This window comes from Symphalangus syndactylus, chromosome 16 (assembly GCF_028878055.3).
Source record: "Symphalangus syndactylus isolate Jambi chromosome 16, NHGRI_mSymSyn1-v2.1_pri, whole genome shotgun sequence".
Classification (NCBI taxonomy): Eukaryota; Metazoa; Chordata; class Mammalia; order Primates; family Hylobatidae; genus Symphalangus; species Symphalangus syndactylus.
The window spans coordinates 79159537-79180322 of record NC_072438.2 but is presented as its reverse complement, the minus strand read 5'-3'; the positions used below and the strand labels follow the sequence as shown (position 1 = coordinate 79180322).

Below are 20786 nucleotides of genomic sequence, written 5' to 3'. Positions count from 1 at the left end.
CTTGCCTTTTCCTTTGTTTACTGCACTGTGGTAAAAGACAGTTGTTGTTTTTCTAAATATTTTGATTCACATTAGAATGAATCCTAGACCTCATTAGGTAAAGTTCTGCTATTACTACAGCTATAACAAAAATTCTTTATATATTCGTATATATTCTGATCAAATAAAATATTTTAATATAAAGAATATCACATAGTTAATTTATGTCTATCTTAAAATTTGGGGTTGGTTTTGGGGAGGGATTTTAATAGCAACAATTCTTCAAAATCATACTAAAGTAAAGAGCCTAGAAAATGCTCCCATTGTTTTTAAGGTTTCTTACCCAGTAGAATGATGATGCAGAGGAGGATGGCGATCAAGGCCCCAGTGCTGAGGCCGGCAGGGAGGAGTAGGGCTTCAGCACTGCAGGATTGCATGTTGCCTTGGCTGTCACAAGCACACACTCGAATGGTCAGTGTGCCTGTGCTGCTCTGAATTGGGTAATCATTGTCTGATATCACCACAGGCAAGAGATAGGTACTGATTTCATGTCTATTGAATCCATTTTTTCTGGTTAAGATTCTGGCAGTATTATCTAAAACAAATTTTAAAATATTACAAATGGTTTGGGACAGTAAATTTTTCCCAATGTGATAACCAAGGTTTAACATATAAATAAAAACATATTTATGTAAAATATAAAATTGATATACATTTTCCTAAAAAATAAGTACAATGCAATTAATATATAGATAAGACAAATAATTCGAGAAATATACTATAAATTGTTTATTTATTAGGTTTTCACGTAATTCCTCCATACTGTTTTCAAAGTGGTACATTTTTATAAGTGAATCATTTACCAAGATTACATAGATGATAACAATTGGCTTTTCTCTTTTCAAAAAACCTATTTTGCATGCCAAGAGAAAAACCATACTAAATGTGTGTTTTTTAATTTATGTGCATCTGTGCGTGTGTGCTTACACACATACAGAATACACATCAATCCAATACTCATGAAGAAAATGGATTAGGTAAATTTCACGCATTGTTGCACGTTTTAAATGAATAACAAAGTAGAAGAAGGTTTTTTAACCTTCAAGAGGCATGCATCTTGCCATTGCAACAGTACCTTTGTAACAATGCCTTTGTACTGAATCACTTCACAGGCTACTTCTCATTCTTTTCACTCCCTTACGCATATTTGGCTTTGGTGAATCTGCTGCTGCTAAATCTCACTGAAGTCTGCTTAAGAGTCTCACGGAATCATTCATTTTTCTACCCTATGTGTCCTATATTATTGTTGTAAGAATTATCTCCGGCCTTTCTAATCTTATCAAGACACAATCATTTTTTAACATCCATAAAGAGACCTCTTTCAGATATTTTATTATTTTAAAATTGAAGAGAGTACACATTGCCAAAGATGGGTTTACTAAATATATCAAATACTTGATTAAAACAAAATTGTATAACTCAGATCAATAAATTGATATGGCATATATATTGCAATGGTTACACTCGGGAAATTTCCTGTTGATATCATCATAAGTCATAGTGAACAAGTTCTAAAATTTACCTTCATTATCCTGTACTGTGAAGTTTGGATTGACAGCAGCTAAACTGAAAAAAAATTTCTGTCCACCTAAAGGGTCATCTTTGTCTACTGCACTTATAGTCTGTATTAGCTGCAGAAAAAGAAAAATATATCTCATCAATATATCTCTTATCCATGGGTATAATCTGCACTTAAGATCTTCATTTTGTCTAAAGTTGTTCAAAATAATTGACTTTTATTTCTTGTGAATGTATCCTTGAGTTAATCCATCTTTTAATTATTACTTTGATTTTAATAATCTCTCCCTCTCTCATCTCTATCTCTTTTGGATCATGTCCTTTACTTCAAACTGGTAAATAAAAAATTATATAGGGTTTTATTAATTTAGATATAACACTTAAAATGAGATTTTTTATATGCATTTACACATTGATCTGGAAGAGTTTTTCTAATGTCAGAAAAATTTAGGAAATTATTGTAACTATGCTTTGTTTCTCCCCAAAAATAAAATGAAAAATGGTCAAGGAATGTAGAGATTTTATAGGTAATGTTATGTATTACTTTTTAACAGAGTCTTAAACATTATTAGAAACCTTGACAGTCAAAGTTCAATTAACTTACACTTTCAATAAAATTGTATTTTAAAAATTCAACATATATATTATGTGGGAATTATTTTAAAAAGGTAAACTCTGATTTTACGGTAAGAGAAAACATAAGAAGCCATATGGTAGCAAAGTAGACAATTTAGCCCCTAATATATAATCAGATCACTGCTTTGGACATATGATATGATTAACTAATATACAAAAATGTATGTAAGATGTATATATATTCATAGGTAGGTTTCTTTGCATCTATATTCCTTTTGTTCTTTAACATATTCATAATACCATTTGAATATTTTTACATATTTTAATTTTGAAGACGGCCTCAAAAGTTGTTAAATATGTACACTGATGCCTACGTAGTCAAATTTATGCTTAAGTAAAAGCAATACACTTTTTACTGCATTAACTCAATGTTGTGTGGATGTTGGGTGAAAATATTTGTTGCTGATATTTTGTTGGTTTAACAAGTGATTTCAAGTTAAAAATGTTATGTGAAAAATTACAAGAAATAAATCATTACAACTATCTGTATTAGATTACTTTTCTTTTAAAATGTCTTAGAGCAATGAAAATGTGATATATTTGTGATAGTAGCCTATTTAATTACAACCCTAACCATTTATTTCAAAAGGATACAAGAAATATAATTGGACCAAAGATTTATATTTATGCCTAGAAATAAGCAGCAAGAAAAACATCATTTAAAACTTTGAATTATTTCAAAAGTACATTTTAAAAACATAGTGACATAATTATTTGACTAAATTTTAATTGTAACTTTAAATATAAGCAAGAATTATAAAAAAGCAAGAATATAAATCTATTAAAAGTAATAAAGTCAAAATATTGTCAACTAATACTACTTAAGATGTGTCAATTCAGTGAAAAAACATTTCTTGACTGATTTCTTGTCTGTCAAATATACTCTTAAGGATTTCATTTTCAAATAATGATTTATAAGAATATATTGAAGAGGAAAAAATGACATAAATGGAATAACATCAAAAAAGACAGTAGACTACTAGAAATCCTTAGTCATTAAGATTAATATTTTAACATTCACATACAGACACAAAAAAGTGATGGAAATGTAAAAATAGGGCTAATGGCCTTTGAAAATGGAAACTCAAATATTTCAGAATAAATATACATTTCCAACTGTATATTTTCCCTCAAAATAAATTTACAAAGTATAATTTCAATTTATTTTTATGGATCAAAATAATGCAGTTCAAAAAACAAATGGTGACATCTTTACATATATCTATAAGAAATTTTAAAAATTAACATTAAAATCTTTAATTAAAATGTGTTATTTTAATCAAATATTATAGCACTACTGATTTAAAGATCAGTAGTTAATTTATACATTTTCATTGGATATTATAAAAGGGGTAAGTCAAACTCATAGAGATGACACAAACAAAATAGAATCATGTGTTGCAGAATCTGTTTTACATTAAAATATATTTTTATGACCTTAAGGCTTTGCTATTGCAGATGGAGGCACTTACATCCTTTACAAGATAATAGGTCTTTTTTCATTTAAAATATTACTTCTAGTGTTCAATTTCTTCATATCCTGAATTTACCTCTCAGTCTAGTCTTCCTTTCCATTTTCAACCATATGTTAAAAATCACAGAGCTTTTGTTTTGGTTAAATGTGCCATAAAGACTGGTAACAGATATCAGAACTTGGCAACAAGGAGGTAAAATTATTTTCCCTGGCTCTTTCTATAAGCACCCACTGTTTTGTTTTTGTCCTGGAGACAAACTCATTTTGGTCCATTTCCAATAAAAAAGTTTGCCACAATTAGGAAACAAACAAACAAAAACTTGTGACTTCCAGTATTCATTTTGAGCATATGAAGAAAAGTGCACAGAGAAGTCATTTTATCTCCTTAGCAACAATATAATTGATTTCTGTTTTCACTGGGCTATTCTAAAATAATCTTAAATCAACTTGAGGAATGTTTCAGTGATCATATTATTACAGTGTCTGGAACCATGAATGGGTTTTAAGATATTTAAAGTTAGAAAACTGGTTAAGTTTTAATATGTTTTAGCTTTTTCTATGGGAAGCCTTCGAGTTTCCGTTAATGAGAACATTTCCTTTGTGCTGGTAAAATGCCCCCTTTTGGCCAGGCGCCATGGCTCATGCCTGTAATCTCAGCACTTTGGGAGGTCAAGGTGGGCGGATCACAAGGTCAGGAGATCGAGACCATCCTGGCTAACATGGTGAAACCCTGCCTCTACTAAAATACAAAAAATCAGGCAGGCGTGGTGGCGCGCACCTGCAGTCCCAGCTACTTGGGAGGCTGAGGCAGGAGAATCACTTGAACCGAACCCAGAAGGCAGAGGTTGCAGTGAGCAGAGATCACGCCACTCACTGCACTCCAGCCTGGCAACAGAGAGACTCCTTCTCAAACAAACAAACAAAAAAAAAAAAAAAAAAAAAGAAAAGAAAGAAAAAGAAAGAAAAAAAAAGCAAAAAAGCATCCTTGAACCCTTTTCAGTTGTTAGGGAAGTAATAAGCATAGAATTGATTTCTATTTTCACTGGGCTATTCTAAAATAATCCTTTTTTTTTTTTTTTTGAGACGGAGTCTTGCACTGTCGCCCAGGCTGGAGTGCAGTGGCACAATCTCGGCTCACTGCAAGCTCCGCCTCCTGGGTTCACGCCATTCTCCTGCCTCAGCCTCTCTGAGTAGCTGGGACTACAGGAGCCCACCACCACGCCCGGCTAATTTTTTGTATTTTTAGTAGAGACGGGATTTCACTGTGGTCTCGATCTCTTGACCTCGTGATCTGCCCGCCTCGGCCTCCCAAAGTGCTGGGATTACAAGCATGAGCCACCGCGCCCGGCTGTAAAATAATCTTAAATCGACTTGAGGAATGCTTCAGTGATCATATTATTATGGTGTCTGGAACAATGAATGGGTTTTAAGATATTTAAAGTTAGAAAACTGGTGAAGTTTTAATATGTTTTAGCTTTTTCTATGGAAAATATGTAATGGGATATTTTTGGTTTCTTAAAGGCTTAGTTGCCATTTGGTTTCATATTTGTTGTTAGTTGATATGTGGTTTGACAAGTCACTTAGATACTATTGAAGAGAAATAAAAGCAGCATATACAGATTTCCTTGGGAAATCTGTGGTATTAAATTCTTTCCATGAAGATTAAAATTATTAAAATGTATTTTATTTACTTAAAATATAGTTTATTGACTCCAGGAGTAGGCGTGAATGAGACAAGATAGAATGAAAAACAAAAACAGCCAGCCCTCTGTCCTCTCTTTTGCTGAGGTCCTCTGACTCTCTCTGAGATGGAAAAGGTGAAGGGTCAAGCAGCCTAGTTCAAGCACACGAGGGGACTACTAATATTACATCAGTTAAAAGTTGCGACATTTCCAAGGAGAAATTCCACCCTTAGACCAGAAAACAAGCAAGAGCAGGGAATGGCCATTAGTTTTATTTGTCACCTCATTTTGTCCACAACCAAATGAATGGATTATTTTCCATGTTGGTGTTCTAAGTGCTACTCTTAAAGAGCAGTTAATTCAGAGGAGTGTTGGGTGGACTGAGATACACCATAAGTAACTAAAGCACACCTAGGAACCCTGACATTCTTCTGCTTTCCTAGGAGAAGGGGAGTCAGAGCTAACGAATTAATTTTAAAAAGGCTCTGAACAAGAATTTTATCAAATTACCACTTTGATTTTGCCTGCTAGGATGTCATAACCTAGAATCTCATCCCTTGATATATAACAGTTTAGTTTAACCAAGGCATTTTGCAGCCTATGAGGCCAAAGTGACATCTAACAAACTGGTCTTATTAGAATTTGCCTGTATGGGAGGCTATTGCACAGGCAGCCAATTCAACAAAAAATATTAACCATCCTCTTCCTATCGGGTGGGTCAAGATAGGCTAATTCCCTTTTTATTGAAATCATCTTTTGATTATTTTCCTTCAATATGCCAGCTGTTTTTTAAATGTCCAAAAGGTATGGAGACGTTGTGAGCCAGTTATAGTTAAAAAGAAAATAAGCAGAAGGAAAATAAACAAACATACTTTCTATTTTGTATATTTTGAATACATTTGTAAATCAGTATTTATAATGACTTGAATGCTCTGAAAAGATATCTTTTGAAAATCAAATAGAATAACCATAGAGGGAGCAATGTATGCAGCAGTAGCAAAGTGCGTAATTTATCTCTTAGAGAAAAGACTTCAGCTTATATCATGCTGAGCCTGCCAAGCAGAGGACGATTTGGAATGGTATTTTTGGGGCATGCACTGTTTCATTAAGTAGTAAGTGGGAAGCAGCTAAGTCATTCAAATGTTCCAAATTAAACATTTCCATAACATTTTCAAGTTAAAAAAATGAATCAAATTGCAGCAATTTTACCATATTCAAACAACAGACAGGCTATTGAATTCCTGTTAGAATCTTCAAAAAGAAGAATTTGAATTATTCCACAATATAATTTGCATAAAAATGTAACAATGACATTGATGTTTATAAAGAGTATCAAATGATGTCAAAACATAATACAATTTCATGATGGTTCTTTTTTTAAATAAAACACATTTGATTCCCAATTATTATTTATACCACGCAGCTTCCTTCTGTGAGGATAGCACTCAAACCAATTAAGAGCATCCTCTTTCAGCCGTATACACTGGAGCTTTTCAATCAACAAAATGAGTCCACTGAGGAAAAGACTTACAGAATTATAAACAAAGCTGATGCAGAAAAAATGTTTTAAAGTACTAAAACCCAGTCATTAAGCACTTCATATGTTGCTGTAATGATGAAATGCAATGTGTAAGTCTAAGGAGCAAGTTCTGCTGCCCTGATGCAAAACCATATCTGCACACATCAGAATAGTGATTAAATATTCTGCTGCTCCCATACATTTCTCTCTGGTTTTCCACAGCATTCATCTTTCATCTCTCTAGCAGGTATCAGTATTTATTTAATGACACAGCCAGCGGTCTTAGGAGTTTGCCTGTCTTTGTTTTTGAAAATTTTGAAAGTAGTTATTTCTTCTTATGCTTCAACTTTTGTGGCAACAATAAAATTTTATTCATGCATTAGAACTTTACAAAGGAAATATGAAACCTGGTATATGGCTTTTAAAAATATTTTCACCTTTAAAAACGTCAGTTACGGTTTTTAAAAATTATATTGGGACTGTATATGAGTGTTTCCATTCTTTCCTCTCAGGATTTTGAAAAGAAAACATTTTGCATACAGTTAAAATCTTTCCATAGTTTTAATCCTGTAGGGGCTTACCTGCCCTGGTCTGGCATTTTCACATACAAAAGTTTCATAGAACACAGCAAACTGTGGGGCATTGTCATTAACATCCAAAATTCTCACAAAAACAGCCACGCGTGTTGTCTCTTTGGGATTGTCTAGAAAAGGGGAAGAAAAATGTTGTTTAGGAAGATAAATTTGTGCATCAAATTTAATTTATATAGGTATCTTGTGGATATTAAGTGCTCACATACAAAATAAGCATTGCAACCATTCTACTAACATAATGAGCAAATGCAATAAAGAAAATTACTGCAGAGCCTAATTAAGTAGTCATGAATTCAGTTATTATTGGGCACAAGGGTACTATTATTATTTTGGAAAATCATGTTAAAAGTACAAGTCAGTATAATTGAGTTCACACTATATTGGTGTCCTTATTGTCCAAATATATAAAATAAAAACACTTATTTATTAAATCCTTGTTATATTTCATTATATATCATTTAATTTTTACCTTTTTTTTGCATGAAGAAATAGTTTGTTGTGGTTGTTGTTTTTTTTTGAGCCGCAGCAAGATTTATTGCTAAGAGCAAAAGAACAAAGCTTCCACAGCGTGGAAGGGGACCAAGTGGGTTGCCTGAACAAATAGTTTTAAATAAATTGGTAACTTATCTAAGATCATTCGCTCATAAGTGGTAACTGTTATAAAACCTATGTCTGTGACTACTTTTATCACCAAAATGTATTTCAACAACTGCTTTTAAATTTCTGTTTGAAAATTTTATTATATGGCTACTCATTTTACAAACTAGTTGGGAAATTTATGATGAAATATGAAGATTCAAATATTTTATTAGTATAATTATTGCTGGTACCATCTCAACGTTCTAGCTCAATTTTGCATTACAATCTATTGTCACAAATTAGCTCAGTAATAAGAAACAGGATTCTAATCATACCTTTTGCTACAAATGCTGAAATCAACAGCATCAAAGTTCTCACATAAAAGGATGCATTTCTGGCTGGGCACAATGGCTCACAGCCGTATTCCCAGTATTTTGGGAGGCTGAGGCAGGTGCATTACTTGAGGTCAGGAGTTCGAGAGCAGCCAGACCAACATGGTGAAACCCTATCGCTATAAAAAAATACAAAAAGTAGCCAGGTGTTGTGGCAAGAGCCTGTAATCCCAGCTACTTGGGAGGCTGAGGCAGGAGAATCACTTGAACCCAGGAGACGGAAGTTGCAGTGAACCGAGATCATGCCACTGCATTCCAGCATGGGTGACAGAATGAGACTCCATCTCAAAAAAAAAAAAAGATGCATTTTCAAACTTGTTTGGATATGTAAATTAATAAAAATATAAATGCCACTTTATTTACCTTAGCTTTGAGTAACAACCCTGTATTGGTTATAATTGCATTTTTTCTATTATAGATTTTTCTAGGTACTTATGCTAGCTGAGAGTATGTTTACATTTTAAATTCAGTTTATAGTCATCAGCTTTTATGATGTCAATATCTCAGTCTTTGGATACTGTTAAACTGTGTAAATTTTGGAAAAGTGAAGCTGAAGAGCAATATAATGCAATAAAGACTATAAATAGCTGAAAACAAAACAAAACAAAACAATAGCAGAATAGCTAGGGGACAATGGCAACCTTATTAAATGGTCTCAACCAACATGGGCTGTGGATATCATTTAGCCTTGTAAAATTTATCTGACGTCTTAAGGTAATCTAAATAATTTTCAGATACAAAGGTAAAATATATTGTCACATACAAATAGGAAGTATATTACTACTAGAAATAATTTATATCCCCTTGTTCTCTCCATATAATTGAATGTTACTCCAATATTAAAATCAGCACTTTAAAAAATGATATATAAGAACAGACTAAGCAGGGATATATTTACAAGGCTGAGAGAGAATAAAGAAAGGCAGACAGAATCAAAGTGCATTTATCCCTCTTTACAAGAGAAAATTTAAAATGCATCCTTTCTTCACCAATCCTTTTAAGTCTTACTGCAGTCTTCTGAACCCACGTGGATTCAGTTGTCTGGTTCTAACTTCTTATTTGCTAATATGTTGTTGCAAATTATCCACTTGTTAGTGTACCAGGAGGTTTAGAGTTCAGGCCCTGGAGTCTAACATAGCTGCTGCTTTGATTCCCAAGTTCACCACTCATTTTTTATGTTACTTTGGCCAACTCACTCCACGTATTCAATGTCCTGATTTACTCAATATAAATCAAAGTAGAACCTGTAAGCTCACAGAGTTACTTGTAAAATTAGGAGTTAATGCATGAAAATTTCTTATGAAAGTATCAGTTTAATGATCAGGACTCAATATTCGTTGACTATAATCATTACCATCATCTTTGTTATCATTATTATATCTTCTTCACTTTCTTATGTTACTTAAAGACTTATGCTTTCTCCACATAAAGTATCCACCTAATAAAAACACATTAATTAGCCTTCCTACCATTAATGTGAGTCTGAAGAAGTGTGCATTTCAGAAGAAGTGGAGAGAGGAGGAAAAAAAAAAAAGGAGAAAAATCCTATCTCATTATTTTCCACTTCCTCTGTGCCAGACCATTTGCTAATACCCAGAGCCGTGGGGTTCTCTACAAATGGACCTTTTGCTATCTACTTGTTGCTATGGAGAAAAGTGGGAAGGTATGCTTCTTCCATATTTTCTGGAATGTGCTCTTTAACCTAATCATATAGTGAGTGGACATAAGCAAAATATTTCCTTTCAATATAAAGTCTTGACATAAAAATAACCCTTGTTGGTAACAATTCACTTTCTAATGATGCCACAGAGCCAGGAGAGACAAAAGTTTCATAACTAAAAAATTCCGTCGTCGGCCCCTTCCCTAACACAATATAGAGATTCTCCAGGGTCTTTACAAATAACTCAAGGCTCTTAAAATCAAAAGCTAAATCCACAGGGATGAATGTACTTTGTAAAGCATCGAGCCTGGAGCCACCTGTTCAAAAAACAGTGCTTACACTAATATTTTTTGCTGGCAGATGCTGTCGCTTATGTATAAATAAAAGTATAAAGTGTTCCAAGGAAGAATCAAACTGAATAGCAGCTGGCATGTATTTACCACCTGAGTTTCTCTCAAAGTTCTTCAGGGAAACTCTACTGTAGCAAGAAGGTATCAGCAATAAAGGATCTTAAAATGTATGTCCTAAGGCGAAGCCATGACGATGCATCCACGGGCCTTTTCATGCCTCCAAATGGAGAAATTTTAAATTATCTAGAAATCACAGTCATTAGAAAAATATAACTGTTTTACCTGCTTTGGGTAAGAATTTCTATGAATAAGAACTACAGTATAGATACTGGAGTTCTTTAGTCATAAACTTAGTTCTATTGTCCACAGAATGTATTGCAATGATTATAGTCAAATTTTCAGATGTAGTGAGAGGAGCTCTTTGGTTTCTATAACAAATATGCCCTAAAATCCCAAGTTTATTATGAAGTCATTGATTGTGACCTTAATTTTAGCTGTTTTATTCTCCACATGGCTTTGGTTTTTTTTTTTTTTTTTTTTTTTTTGAGACGGAGTCTCACTCTGTCGCCTTGGCTGGAGTGCAGTGGTGCAATCTCCGCTCACCGCAAGCTCCGCCTCCCAGGTTCACGCCATTCTCCTGCCTCAGCCTCCAGAGTAGCTGGGACTACAGGTGCCCGCCACTAAGCCCGGCTAATTTTTTGTATTTTTTTAGTAGAGACGGGGTTTCACGGTGTTAGCCAGGATGGTCTCGATCACCTGACCTCATGATCTGCCTGCCTTGGCCTCCCAAAGTGCTGGGATTACAGGCGTGAGCCACCGCGCCAGGCCTCCACATGGCATTTTAAAATATTTTTGAAGAAGAAAAAGAGGAGTTATTCCGTGATATGATGCACTAAATAATTACCTGGAGTGCTGCCTGCCATATGATGTGATATATTTGCATGGAATGTAGAATTAAATGATTAGAAGCAAGGCCTTAAAACATATTGGTAAGAAGTACATTTGAACGTCATTGTGTCCTGCTCAGGGCGTGATGTATGACACACTTACTGTAAAGCCAGTGTTTAAAGTCTAGTAGAAAAAATTCCTTGTATGCTGTTTCCCTCTCATCCTTGTTGCATTTAATGCCCAGAACAGAATAATGGGATCCTGACTGTTTGTGGTTTGGCAGGTAGGCATTTTTGGCAGTTGTTCTACAGATTGATTTTATTTGAGGACAAAAAAAAAGATTCAGTCCTTTAAAAAAAGAAGTAATTGGCTTAGCTTTTTACAGAATTGTAATTACTTCAACTAGCTTTAGAAGTTAAATCTCACAAAATATCTGTAAGGGAAAATGCAATTCCTTGTTCACTAGGCTTGAACAAGGATATTGAATCAAGCAGAGAGCACAATCATGATTCTGAAATGACCAGATTGGATCATGTTAGGTACATCTAACTATGGGGATGTGGATACAGATAGAAATAAAAGCTTTCCTTAAAAGAAAAACTTGGAAATATTTAGTTAGCCTGAAAATCAAAAGCTAAATCCACAGGGTATTTAGCTTTTATATGTCATATATAGCAATTATATGGAGAGAACAAGGGGATATAAATAGATATTTATATCTCACTATGAAAAAAATGGATCATTTGAAATTAATCTGTATTTCAGGGGCAGATTTAAGAAAGACGCTAAATCTATTACTTTGTCCTGAAGCTTTTAGTTCATTGCTGATGATCTGTCTAGCCTAATTCAATTGTTCTGGGACACGGTGATTCGGCCCCATCCAATGCTTTGCCTCCCAAAGCCTGCAGTGGTTACTTCAAATAAATAACTTGACCTTGATACATGTTTGTGGATTCAGCTTAGTATTATAGATCTAAAATTTATGGGCTTAATTTAAAAAAACGATTCTGTCCCTAATTAATGCTTATTTTAAAAACAGGTCAAGAGTTGCTGTATACCACATACATCACAACGTGGGAATTAGAACATTTGAACAGGTTTGCATGTACCTGTGCTGGCAGGGCTGGCTTCATGGGCATATGACCCAAGCAGTTCCACAGGGCCTTACCCTTAAAAGAGACTCTTGCATGTTTTAATGCTCCATTGCACATTTCTTAATTTACTTTTAACAAACACCTGACATTTTTGTTTTACAATAGGCCCCATAAATTGTCCTAGTATGGGCAAGAGCTTTCATTATTAGAGACAAATGTGGTTTGAAAACCATCAGGTTTTAGTAAATAAAATTTTGTAAATTAGCTATGGAATTAAGTAACGAATCTAGAAATGGCATGGTTTCAAATCTCAGTTGTGCCACCTCTGACATAACTTTGGGCAAGTTACCAAAGTTCCCAGAGCCTTAGTACCTTCTCTGTTAAATGAGGTTAATAAAAATACTAGAAGAAAATAAATTCTTTTTTTTAGAATGACACTTGGCATTAATGTGAACTCTGATTAACAATATATACCTGGAATACCTCATCTGTAAAAGAGAAGTAGTAATATCTACCTACAGGCTTGTTCATAAGATTAAATGGTATCATATGCATCCAGCATTTAGCATAGATCCTAATTATTAGTGTGCAAGTGACAAATTTAATACTTCTACTTTTTCCACAAATGATAATATTGTTAGTCTATAATTCAAGCTCATTTTTATTAGTTAATATTAAATATACATTTATATATACGGAAAGGTGGCAAAATATGCCATTTTGGCATAAAGATTATTTTGAGTTAAAGGTACTAAAAAAACTGAAAAACAGCAGATGTAAGAAGGGTGCTCTGCTCCTCCCCTTTTCTTCCTGAAAGCAGGAGATAAAACCTCCACATAGAAGATGTCCTCTCTATACCAGAAGAAAAGTAACATTCTTATCATCAAAAATGGGAAGTGAGGCCAAGACAAGTCCATACAAATGATTCAGATTTTGCTAACAAATTTTTATCTTCATTTATGCTCTCCATATACATTTAATTACTTTTTCACTATTGCCTCTCTTTGTCATCCTAGTAAAAAACATTTCAGTTTTCACAGTGGCATGAGCCACCGTGCCCGGACTGTTAATCTGTTTTATGTCAATGTTATTATGAGGCTCAGCCAAAATCTCCAAGAAGGCAGAAATAAAAGTTTTGCATCTTCTACCAATACTATAAGTATCCCTCTATGTATCGATGTAGGAAATATTGAAAAAAAGTATAAGCGCTGAGAAAATTACAATTCATCTGTCCAATGAGAATGAATTATTTTTAATATAAAATAAAACCTATAAAATATGTTAAACTACATAAAATATATAAACATAAACATATCTAGATATATGTTAGATACATAAAATTCATCTTACTGATTTCAGCAGCAATAACAGTAAGATTATGCCACTGAGATAGTTCACGGTCAAGAGGTTTCGATGTATAAAGAGATCCATTTCCTGAATGAATGTTAAAGATTCTGTCAAGGTCAGTATGGCGATCCAAGGAAAATCTGAATGTGGAGGGCAAGAAAAAATACATGGTAGCATTATTAATAGTTTGCAGAAAAAACAGTTAAACGCAAAGACACACATATCACTGATAATTACATGAAAGAACACAGTGCTGATCTGGAATGTAGATTGTTTGAATGACTTTTCCTAGTTGCACACATACATTCTCCTCAAGGCATAAATTGGTACTTTGCTCTGCATTTAAATGCTATTCTTCTGAATCCTTGTGTTATTTAAATTATTGTCTATTGTCATATTCATTCAACTGACTTTGATATATTTGGTTACAAAACAGTTGGCATTACAGACAGTTACATTGCCAATTGACTTTATTTAGTTATTGGAAGTTCTGCTGAAGAAGAATAATACAAAGATTTATTGCAAAAGATTATTCCCGGAAGCTATATGTTGTTCTTGGAAAATTGGAGACAATGTTAGTTTCATCATAGTAATACACTATCAACTTATTATGGTGTTTAGTAGCTTCATGATATAATACCCATGTAGCTTCAGTTTCCTAGCCATGTATATCATTATTATACATATTGCTTTTAACTTGAGATATTTTAAAAATAGAAAAGTCTGGATGGCCGGGCGCAGGGGCTCACGCCTGTAATCCCAGCACCTTGGGAGGCCCAGGCGGGCGGATCATGAGGTCAGGAGTTCGAGAGCAGCCTGACCAATATGGTGAAATTCCATCTCTATTAAAAATACAAAAATTAGCCGGGTGTGTTGGCACATGCCTGTAGTCCCAGCTACTCAGGAGGATGAAGCAGGAGAATCACTTGAACCCAGAGGCGGAGGTTGCAGTGAGCCAAGATTGCGTGCCACTGCATTCCAGCCTGGGTGACAGAGCAAGACTCCGTCAAAAAAAAAAAAAAAAAAAAAAAAAAAAAAAAAGACAAGAAAAGTAGTTTGGGATAAGAGTTTTTAATATATCTGTGTTTTTAATATATCTGTATCAAAGTCTATACGCATTTGAAAAACAACAGCAAACTATCCTGCAACTTTATTGCCAGCATGGTCTGCTGGGTGTCATTTTAAAGCCTAAAACTAGATTAACATTCTGGTTGATGTAGTTTAAATAGATCCCATTATCTTTATCAAAGTACATATCTAACATTCATATATTAAGAAAATCATTGTGTCTCTCCACTTGGAATAATTATTTTATTACTGAAAGATCTAACATAAATTTCACCTCTTCCTTGTAGCCTCTCATGATGTTGTAAAGTGGAAGCTATTTGTCTCCTTCACTCATAAAGCAGATTTTACCACCATCTTTCCATTTACCACATTGTATTAGGAATTAATTTCATCTCACATCTCAAACAGACAATAAAACATGAAAACACCAAGTGTCAAACTCTACTAGTCACTCAATGAGTATTATTTGATTCTCATCCTGAGTCTTCTTTTCTAACAGACTGAGAACTCCTTGAGAAACATGTTAATATCTCTGATATGGTGATCCACAAATATTTGTTAAATGAAAGAAAGAATGACCTAATTAACTGGCATTTTGGCAAATAATAAGGTTCCTTACTTCTGTAGAAATATGACATAAAGTTGAAAAATATAAATCAATAAAAGCGTCTGCTGTCATGCATCACTGATTTTGCTAAATCCATTTCATGTGTGTTCTTTCTTAATTATTTCCTGTAGTTCAGAATGAAGAAGTAATGACAAAATTTTGAACATTATGTGACATTACCTTGCAGATACACAGAGATCACAGCTCTTTTTCAAATATGATTCAAAGTGTATAGTTTGCAATTCTGTATTGGAAAGTTATGCGTGTTAACTTTCATTTTCCTTTCTAAAATAATTTCCAGAACACACATTTTAAGAAAATCCCTTTGGTTACTGTATTAACATTCACAAGATATGACACAATTTATAGCATGTCAAGTATGATCCTTCCCATAACGACATATTGCATTAGTAAGGCTATTCTATTTTTTTTTTTTTTTTTTTTTTTGAGACGGAGTCTCGCTCTGTCGCTCAGGCTGGAGTGCAGTGGGGCGATCTCAGCTCACTGCAAGCTCTGCCTCCCGGGTTCACACCATTCTCCTTCCTCAGCTTCCCAAGTAGCTGGGACTACAGGCGCCCGCCACCACGCCCGGCTAATTTTTTGTTTTCTTTAGTACAGACAGGGTTTCACCATGTTAGCCAGGATGGTCTCGATCTCCTGACCTCGTGATCCACCTACCTCGGCCTCCCAAAGTGCTGGGATTACAGGCGTGAGCCACTACGCCCAGCCTATTTTTTTAAATATGTATGTTCTATCCAAAGAATGACATCCAAGAATATTCATTAAATTTTCTACATCAAATTAGTATAAAGTCAAAGTATACAGCAACTTTAATGGCATACCCTCTGTCATTGATAAGCAAGGGAGCTATTATTTTTGCTATAATATGTATAATATTATACCTAAGAGGATTATAATATACATAACATAATATACATAACAGGAATATAATATGTATAATAATATACACAAGAGGATTCTTTCCTCCTAGTCTTTGGACTTGCATCCTCATTAACCATTTTATTTTAAATATCCACAGATATATTTTGACATATAATAATTATATGTCTATAGGAGGATTTAAATTCTATTTCATTGTGTGGAGAAATATCTTGGTATTACAATTTAAGTATGCCACTTGATATACATTTAGATAACAATATTATATTTTATTTTGTAAAGTCAATTTTAAAATCTGAAACACAGAAGACAGCCTGCTAAACCTTAGAATCTCTGCCAAGAAAATGCTTGGTAAATATTTAATGAAGAAAATTAGGCCTGTGTATTGGTTATATAAAACTTTCAAAGGAAAAAGAAAAACAAAAACACAAGGAATGCAGCAATATAGATGTTGGTAAATGAGTTGGGGAAGAGGCATTTATGGGAATATCATGCTGGCATGTACAGGTTTCTTCTGCCAATATGTAACCTGTGATGCTGTGTGTGAATATAAGAAAACATAATTATGTGAAATTATAGAAATTAAATGTAACATAGGTATTCATAAAATACATGATTTCACTGGAAGATATGGCAGACCCTATAGAATTTTTAACTGGTTCAAGTCATATGGCATATAAAATTAGAAGTTTCCTGCATGTGCTGTGGCATATGTAGGAGAAAGATAAGAGTGTACTCAGAAAGTGAACAATAACCGTCTGAACTCATACTTGACTGGTTCACACAGAAAATGAGCAAGGAAAATTAGCCTGCAGAGATTTAGAAAACAAATGAAATCACAAAATACAAGATGGACTAATGGATTATAGTAAGTGTTCATTTTCATGCTGAATAGTGTATGTCAGTATATGTATTTCTTTAAAGTAATAGAACAAGTGTCATTGAAACATTGATTCTTTTTCATTTTCAGGAGATCATCACATCTCATCTGTTTTTAAGCTGTCATAAGAAGGAAAACAAGACTTGAAAAGACTCATCTTTCTAGAATGTTCTCATATTTTTGAAAAAGGCAGAATAAATAAATAAACATAAAACAGAATCCTCTCAACTTTGATGGCTGTGCATCAGGGGAGTTTCTAAAATCATAATATAACCCACATTGCAGCATTGCAATTATTTTCTTCTTTTACGAAGACAGGGTGTTGCTTTGTCACTGGAGAGCAGTGGTGTGAATGAAGCTCATGGCAGCCTTGACCTCTTGGGCTCAAGTGATCCTCCTGTCTTAACCTCCTGAGTGGATGGGACTATAAGTGTGCACCACCATGCCTGGCTAATTTTTTATAGAGACAGGGTCTCAGTATGTTCCCCAGGCTGGTTTCGAACCCCTGAGCTTAAGCAATCTGCCCAACATGGCTTCCCAAAGTGCTGAGATTACAGGTGTGAGCTAGCACATCCAGCCTACTTTATAACTGTTAAAACTTCTCTCATTCAACCTTACATTTTATTTAATAACTTGAAAGCACAAAGTAGTTTGGTTGCACTGTAAATGCAGAGTTGACATAGTACCCTGGGTCTGTACTAGGGATCAGAACAATAAACACCATAAGGAGACAGGTAGGTGTAACAAGCAAGGTTTCAGTCTAAAGGGCATGATAAAAAGAAGAAAACCATGAAGCTTGTGCATGCCCTGCCCCAAAAACATTCAGAGGCAATTTACTAGAAATGCCTGTGCTCACCATATTTGTATACGACTTACGGAAGGACTCTTGTATCTTTCATTGCATTAAATGTTTTAAATAGAATTTCTTGATCTGTATATGTATTTCTACTGCTTTTTTTTCATTTTAAACAACACTGTTTTTCTTTTTCCTTTTTTTTTTTTTTTTTGAGACAGATTCATCTCTGTCGCCTAGGCTGGAATGCAATGGCACAATCTCGGCTCACTGCAACCTCCGCCTCCCGGGTTCAAGTGATTCTCCTGCCTCAGCCTCCCAAGTAGCTGGGATTACAGGCACGTGCCACCATGACCGGCTAATTTTTTGTATCTTTAGTAGAGACGGGGTTTCACCATGTTGGCCAGGCTGGTCTCGAACTCCTGACCTTGTGATCCACCCGCCTCAGTCTCCCAAAGTGCTGGGATTACAGGCCTGAGCCACTGAGCCCGGCTTTTTTCATTTTTCAAAGGCACACTTACCTAATGGGGCTGGAAATAGAATCTGGGTCCCTTGCCATTACAGTACCAATGATTGTGCCCACTTCAATATCTTCATGAACTTCAAACAGATACGAGGACCTACTAAAAACGGGAGGTTCATCCACATCTTCTATAGAGATTTTCACTATGGTAGTATCTTTAAATGGTCCTAGGTAATAAAAACGGGGATCTACATGGGTGTTTTCTGCTTCGACTTTCAGAGTATAAAGTCTTCGGCTCTCATAGTCAAGTGGCTGTATAAAAAAATAAATCATCACATTAGAGTGAGGGAAATTGGATGATATGCTCCCACCCAGTTACGATGTGATTTTTAAGTTGTGGATGAATTCTCTTACACAGTTCATTAATTATACATAAAAAAGACTAATGCAAATCATATGATCTTCATGTTTCATTTAGGATTCAACTTTTACTTTTTATGCATTCAATTACTAATACTTAGGAACACAGGAAATTGAGACTTTAAACCTTGGAAAAATTGGGATGGAAGTTGAAACTTCATCTTGAAATCTATGATTTTTAATATTAGTATTTAAGACTTTTCAGCAAAAGAAAAAATTCTCTACAAGGATAAAATGAAAGTATTTAAATAGCAACACTATAACATTAGAACTGATTATGCATGCTTTTGTAAATTTATATCTTAAAGGTGGTACCATTACAAAAATTGGGCTAATGGATGTTGTATGTGTTTGTGTGTAAATGTGCGTGTGCAGAGGTGTTAGCTACTGCTAAATTTTTCTAAGTAAATACATGCAGTTATCTTTTTACATCTATGCCATGATGTTTCCATTCAATGTAATGAGCTTACGATATTATAAAAACATTATGAAATCTTGGAGACTAATATACAACTTTCAAGTTATGTCAAATATTCAAGGTAAGAAAAACCTTCTGTAATAAGAAAAAAATTTTGATAGTAATTTGGTAAATAGGTTACATGATGAAACAAAATACCTTAAATATTCATATAGTTTAACTGTCAGAAGTATAAAATCAACTATTTTCTATCTCACTTATTCTAAAATGTATGTTTTGTTAACAGATAAAAGACATTGTTAGTTCAGATTCCTTCAACTTTTTATTTTTGTTTCAAAAAGAACCAGATTCTATTCGTGTTACTGCTGCTATCTGGTCTGAAAAATGACAAGACAGCTGCTTTCCCATTTGCTAGTCACTGTCCATTTAATAACAGTTGGTTTTGTACTTTGTACCTTGCAAAAGTATCTCAGGATTGTTTAATTATTAACTAATGCTTATGTAGTTACTCTATGTATGGCATTTCTAAAGTTTAATGTGCCTTATTTTTTTCTCATAATGATGGCACTGATGCTACAATAAAAAACAGGTTACCTTTAGACTGTATCACTGAGCATATGTTAGCAGAAAAGTTTAATTTATATAGCAGAAGGGAAAATGTGAACAATTAAATTATGTTCCAATCCATGCTGTCTCTTTTATTAGTAACTCTAACTATTGCTTCATCATCTGGATAGATGGCATCGGACTTTTTATATCTCCAACTGGGATGATATATTGCCATTACTATGATATATTGCCATTTTAAAATAAAACAATGTGATTATGATGGGCTTTTATTAATGTGGCTTAGAAATATGATCACACATATATTAACTTGCCTTTTATATTTTCTAAAATTTCAGGTTTCCTGTCTCAATCAACCAAAACATGTGGTCAAAATTTTCAAGGAGCTCTTTGGCTTTATGTCTGTCTTATGTATGCACAGTATACATCACATTGTTGGAAAATTAGAGTGGTATTTCCCAATGGATAACTCATGAGTGAAAAGTATATAATGCAATCCCTACTCCTGAAACACACAGATATTTATATATGGATGCTGTGTACCTTTTTCACAGTTATGATGCCTTCCTGTGTGTCCTTCTCAGTCACAATGTCAAACATATCAGTACCGTCACCATCAATAATTCGGTATTCTACTTCAGCATTTTTCCCCGTGTCAGCATCAGTTGCTTTGACACTTCCAATGGCTGTGCCAACTGGGGAGGATTCAAGAACTCGAAGATGAATAGTGTCTGTAAAGTATAAAGAAAAGAAGAGAGAGATTTCTCAACAGAAGAGCCAAAAGCAAAACATGTACGAGGCAATATAATAGATCTTAAACTCTAAATCAGAAGTTGACAAATGATGAATACACATAATATGGATAAAATTAAGGTCCAGGAACTTTGGGGACTTTTGTC

The 20786-nt window shown here is 34.1% G+C and overlaps 1 protein-coding gene across 2 annotated transcripts in view; it reads right to left on the bottom strand.

Annotated features, from left to right (window-relative positions):
- Positions 1–20786, bottom strand: part of LOC129464491 (cadherin-10) — a 165382-nt gene that overhangs the window by 4407 nt on the left and 140189 nt on the right. For both annotated transcript variants that reach the window (XM_055245783.2, XM_055245782.2), the window contains exons 6-11: positions 20431–20618; positions 18541–18794; positions 13775–13911; positions 7450–7571; positions 1562–1670; positions 323–574 (exon numbers count right to left, since the gene is read on the bottom strand). In XM_055245783.2, coding sequence (XP_055101758.1) covers positions 323–574; positions 1562–1670; positions 7450–7571; positions 13775–13911; positions 18541–18794; positions 20431–20618 — 1062 coding nt within the window. The remainder of the gene's footprint in view (positions 1–322; positions 575–1561; positions 1671–7449; positions 7572–13774; positions 13912–18540; positions 18795–20430; positions 20619–20786) is intronic.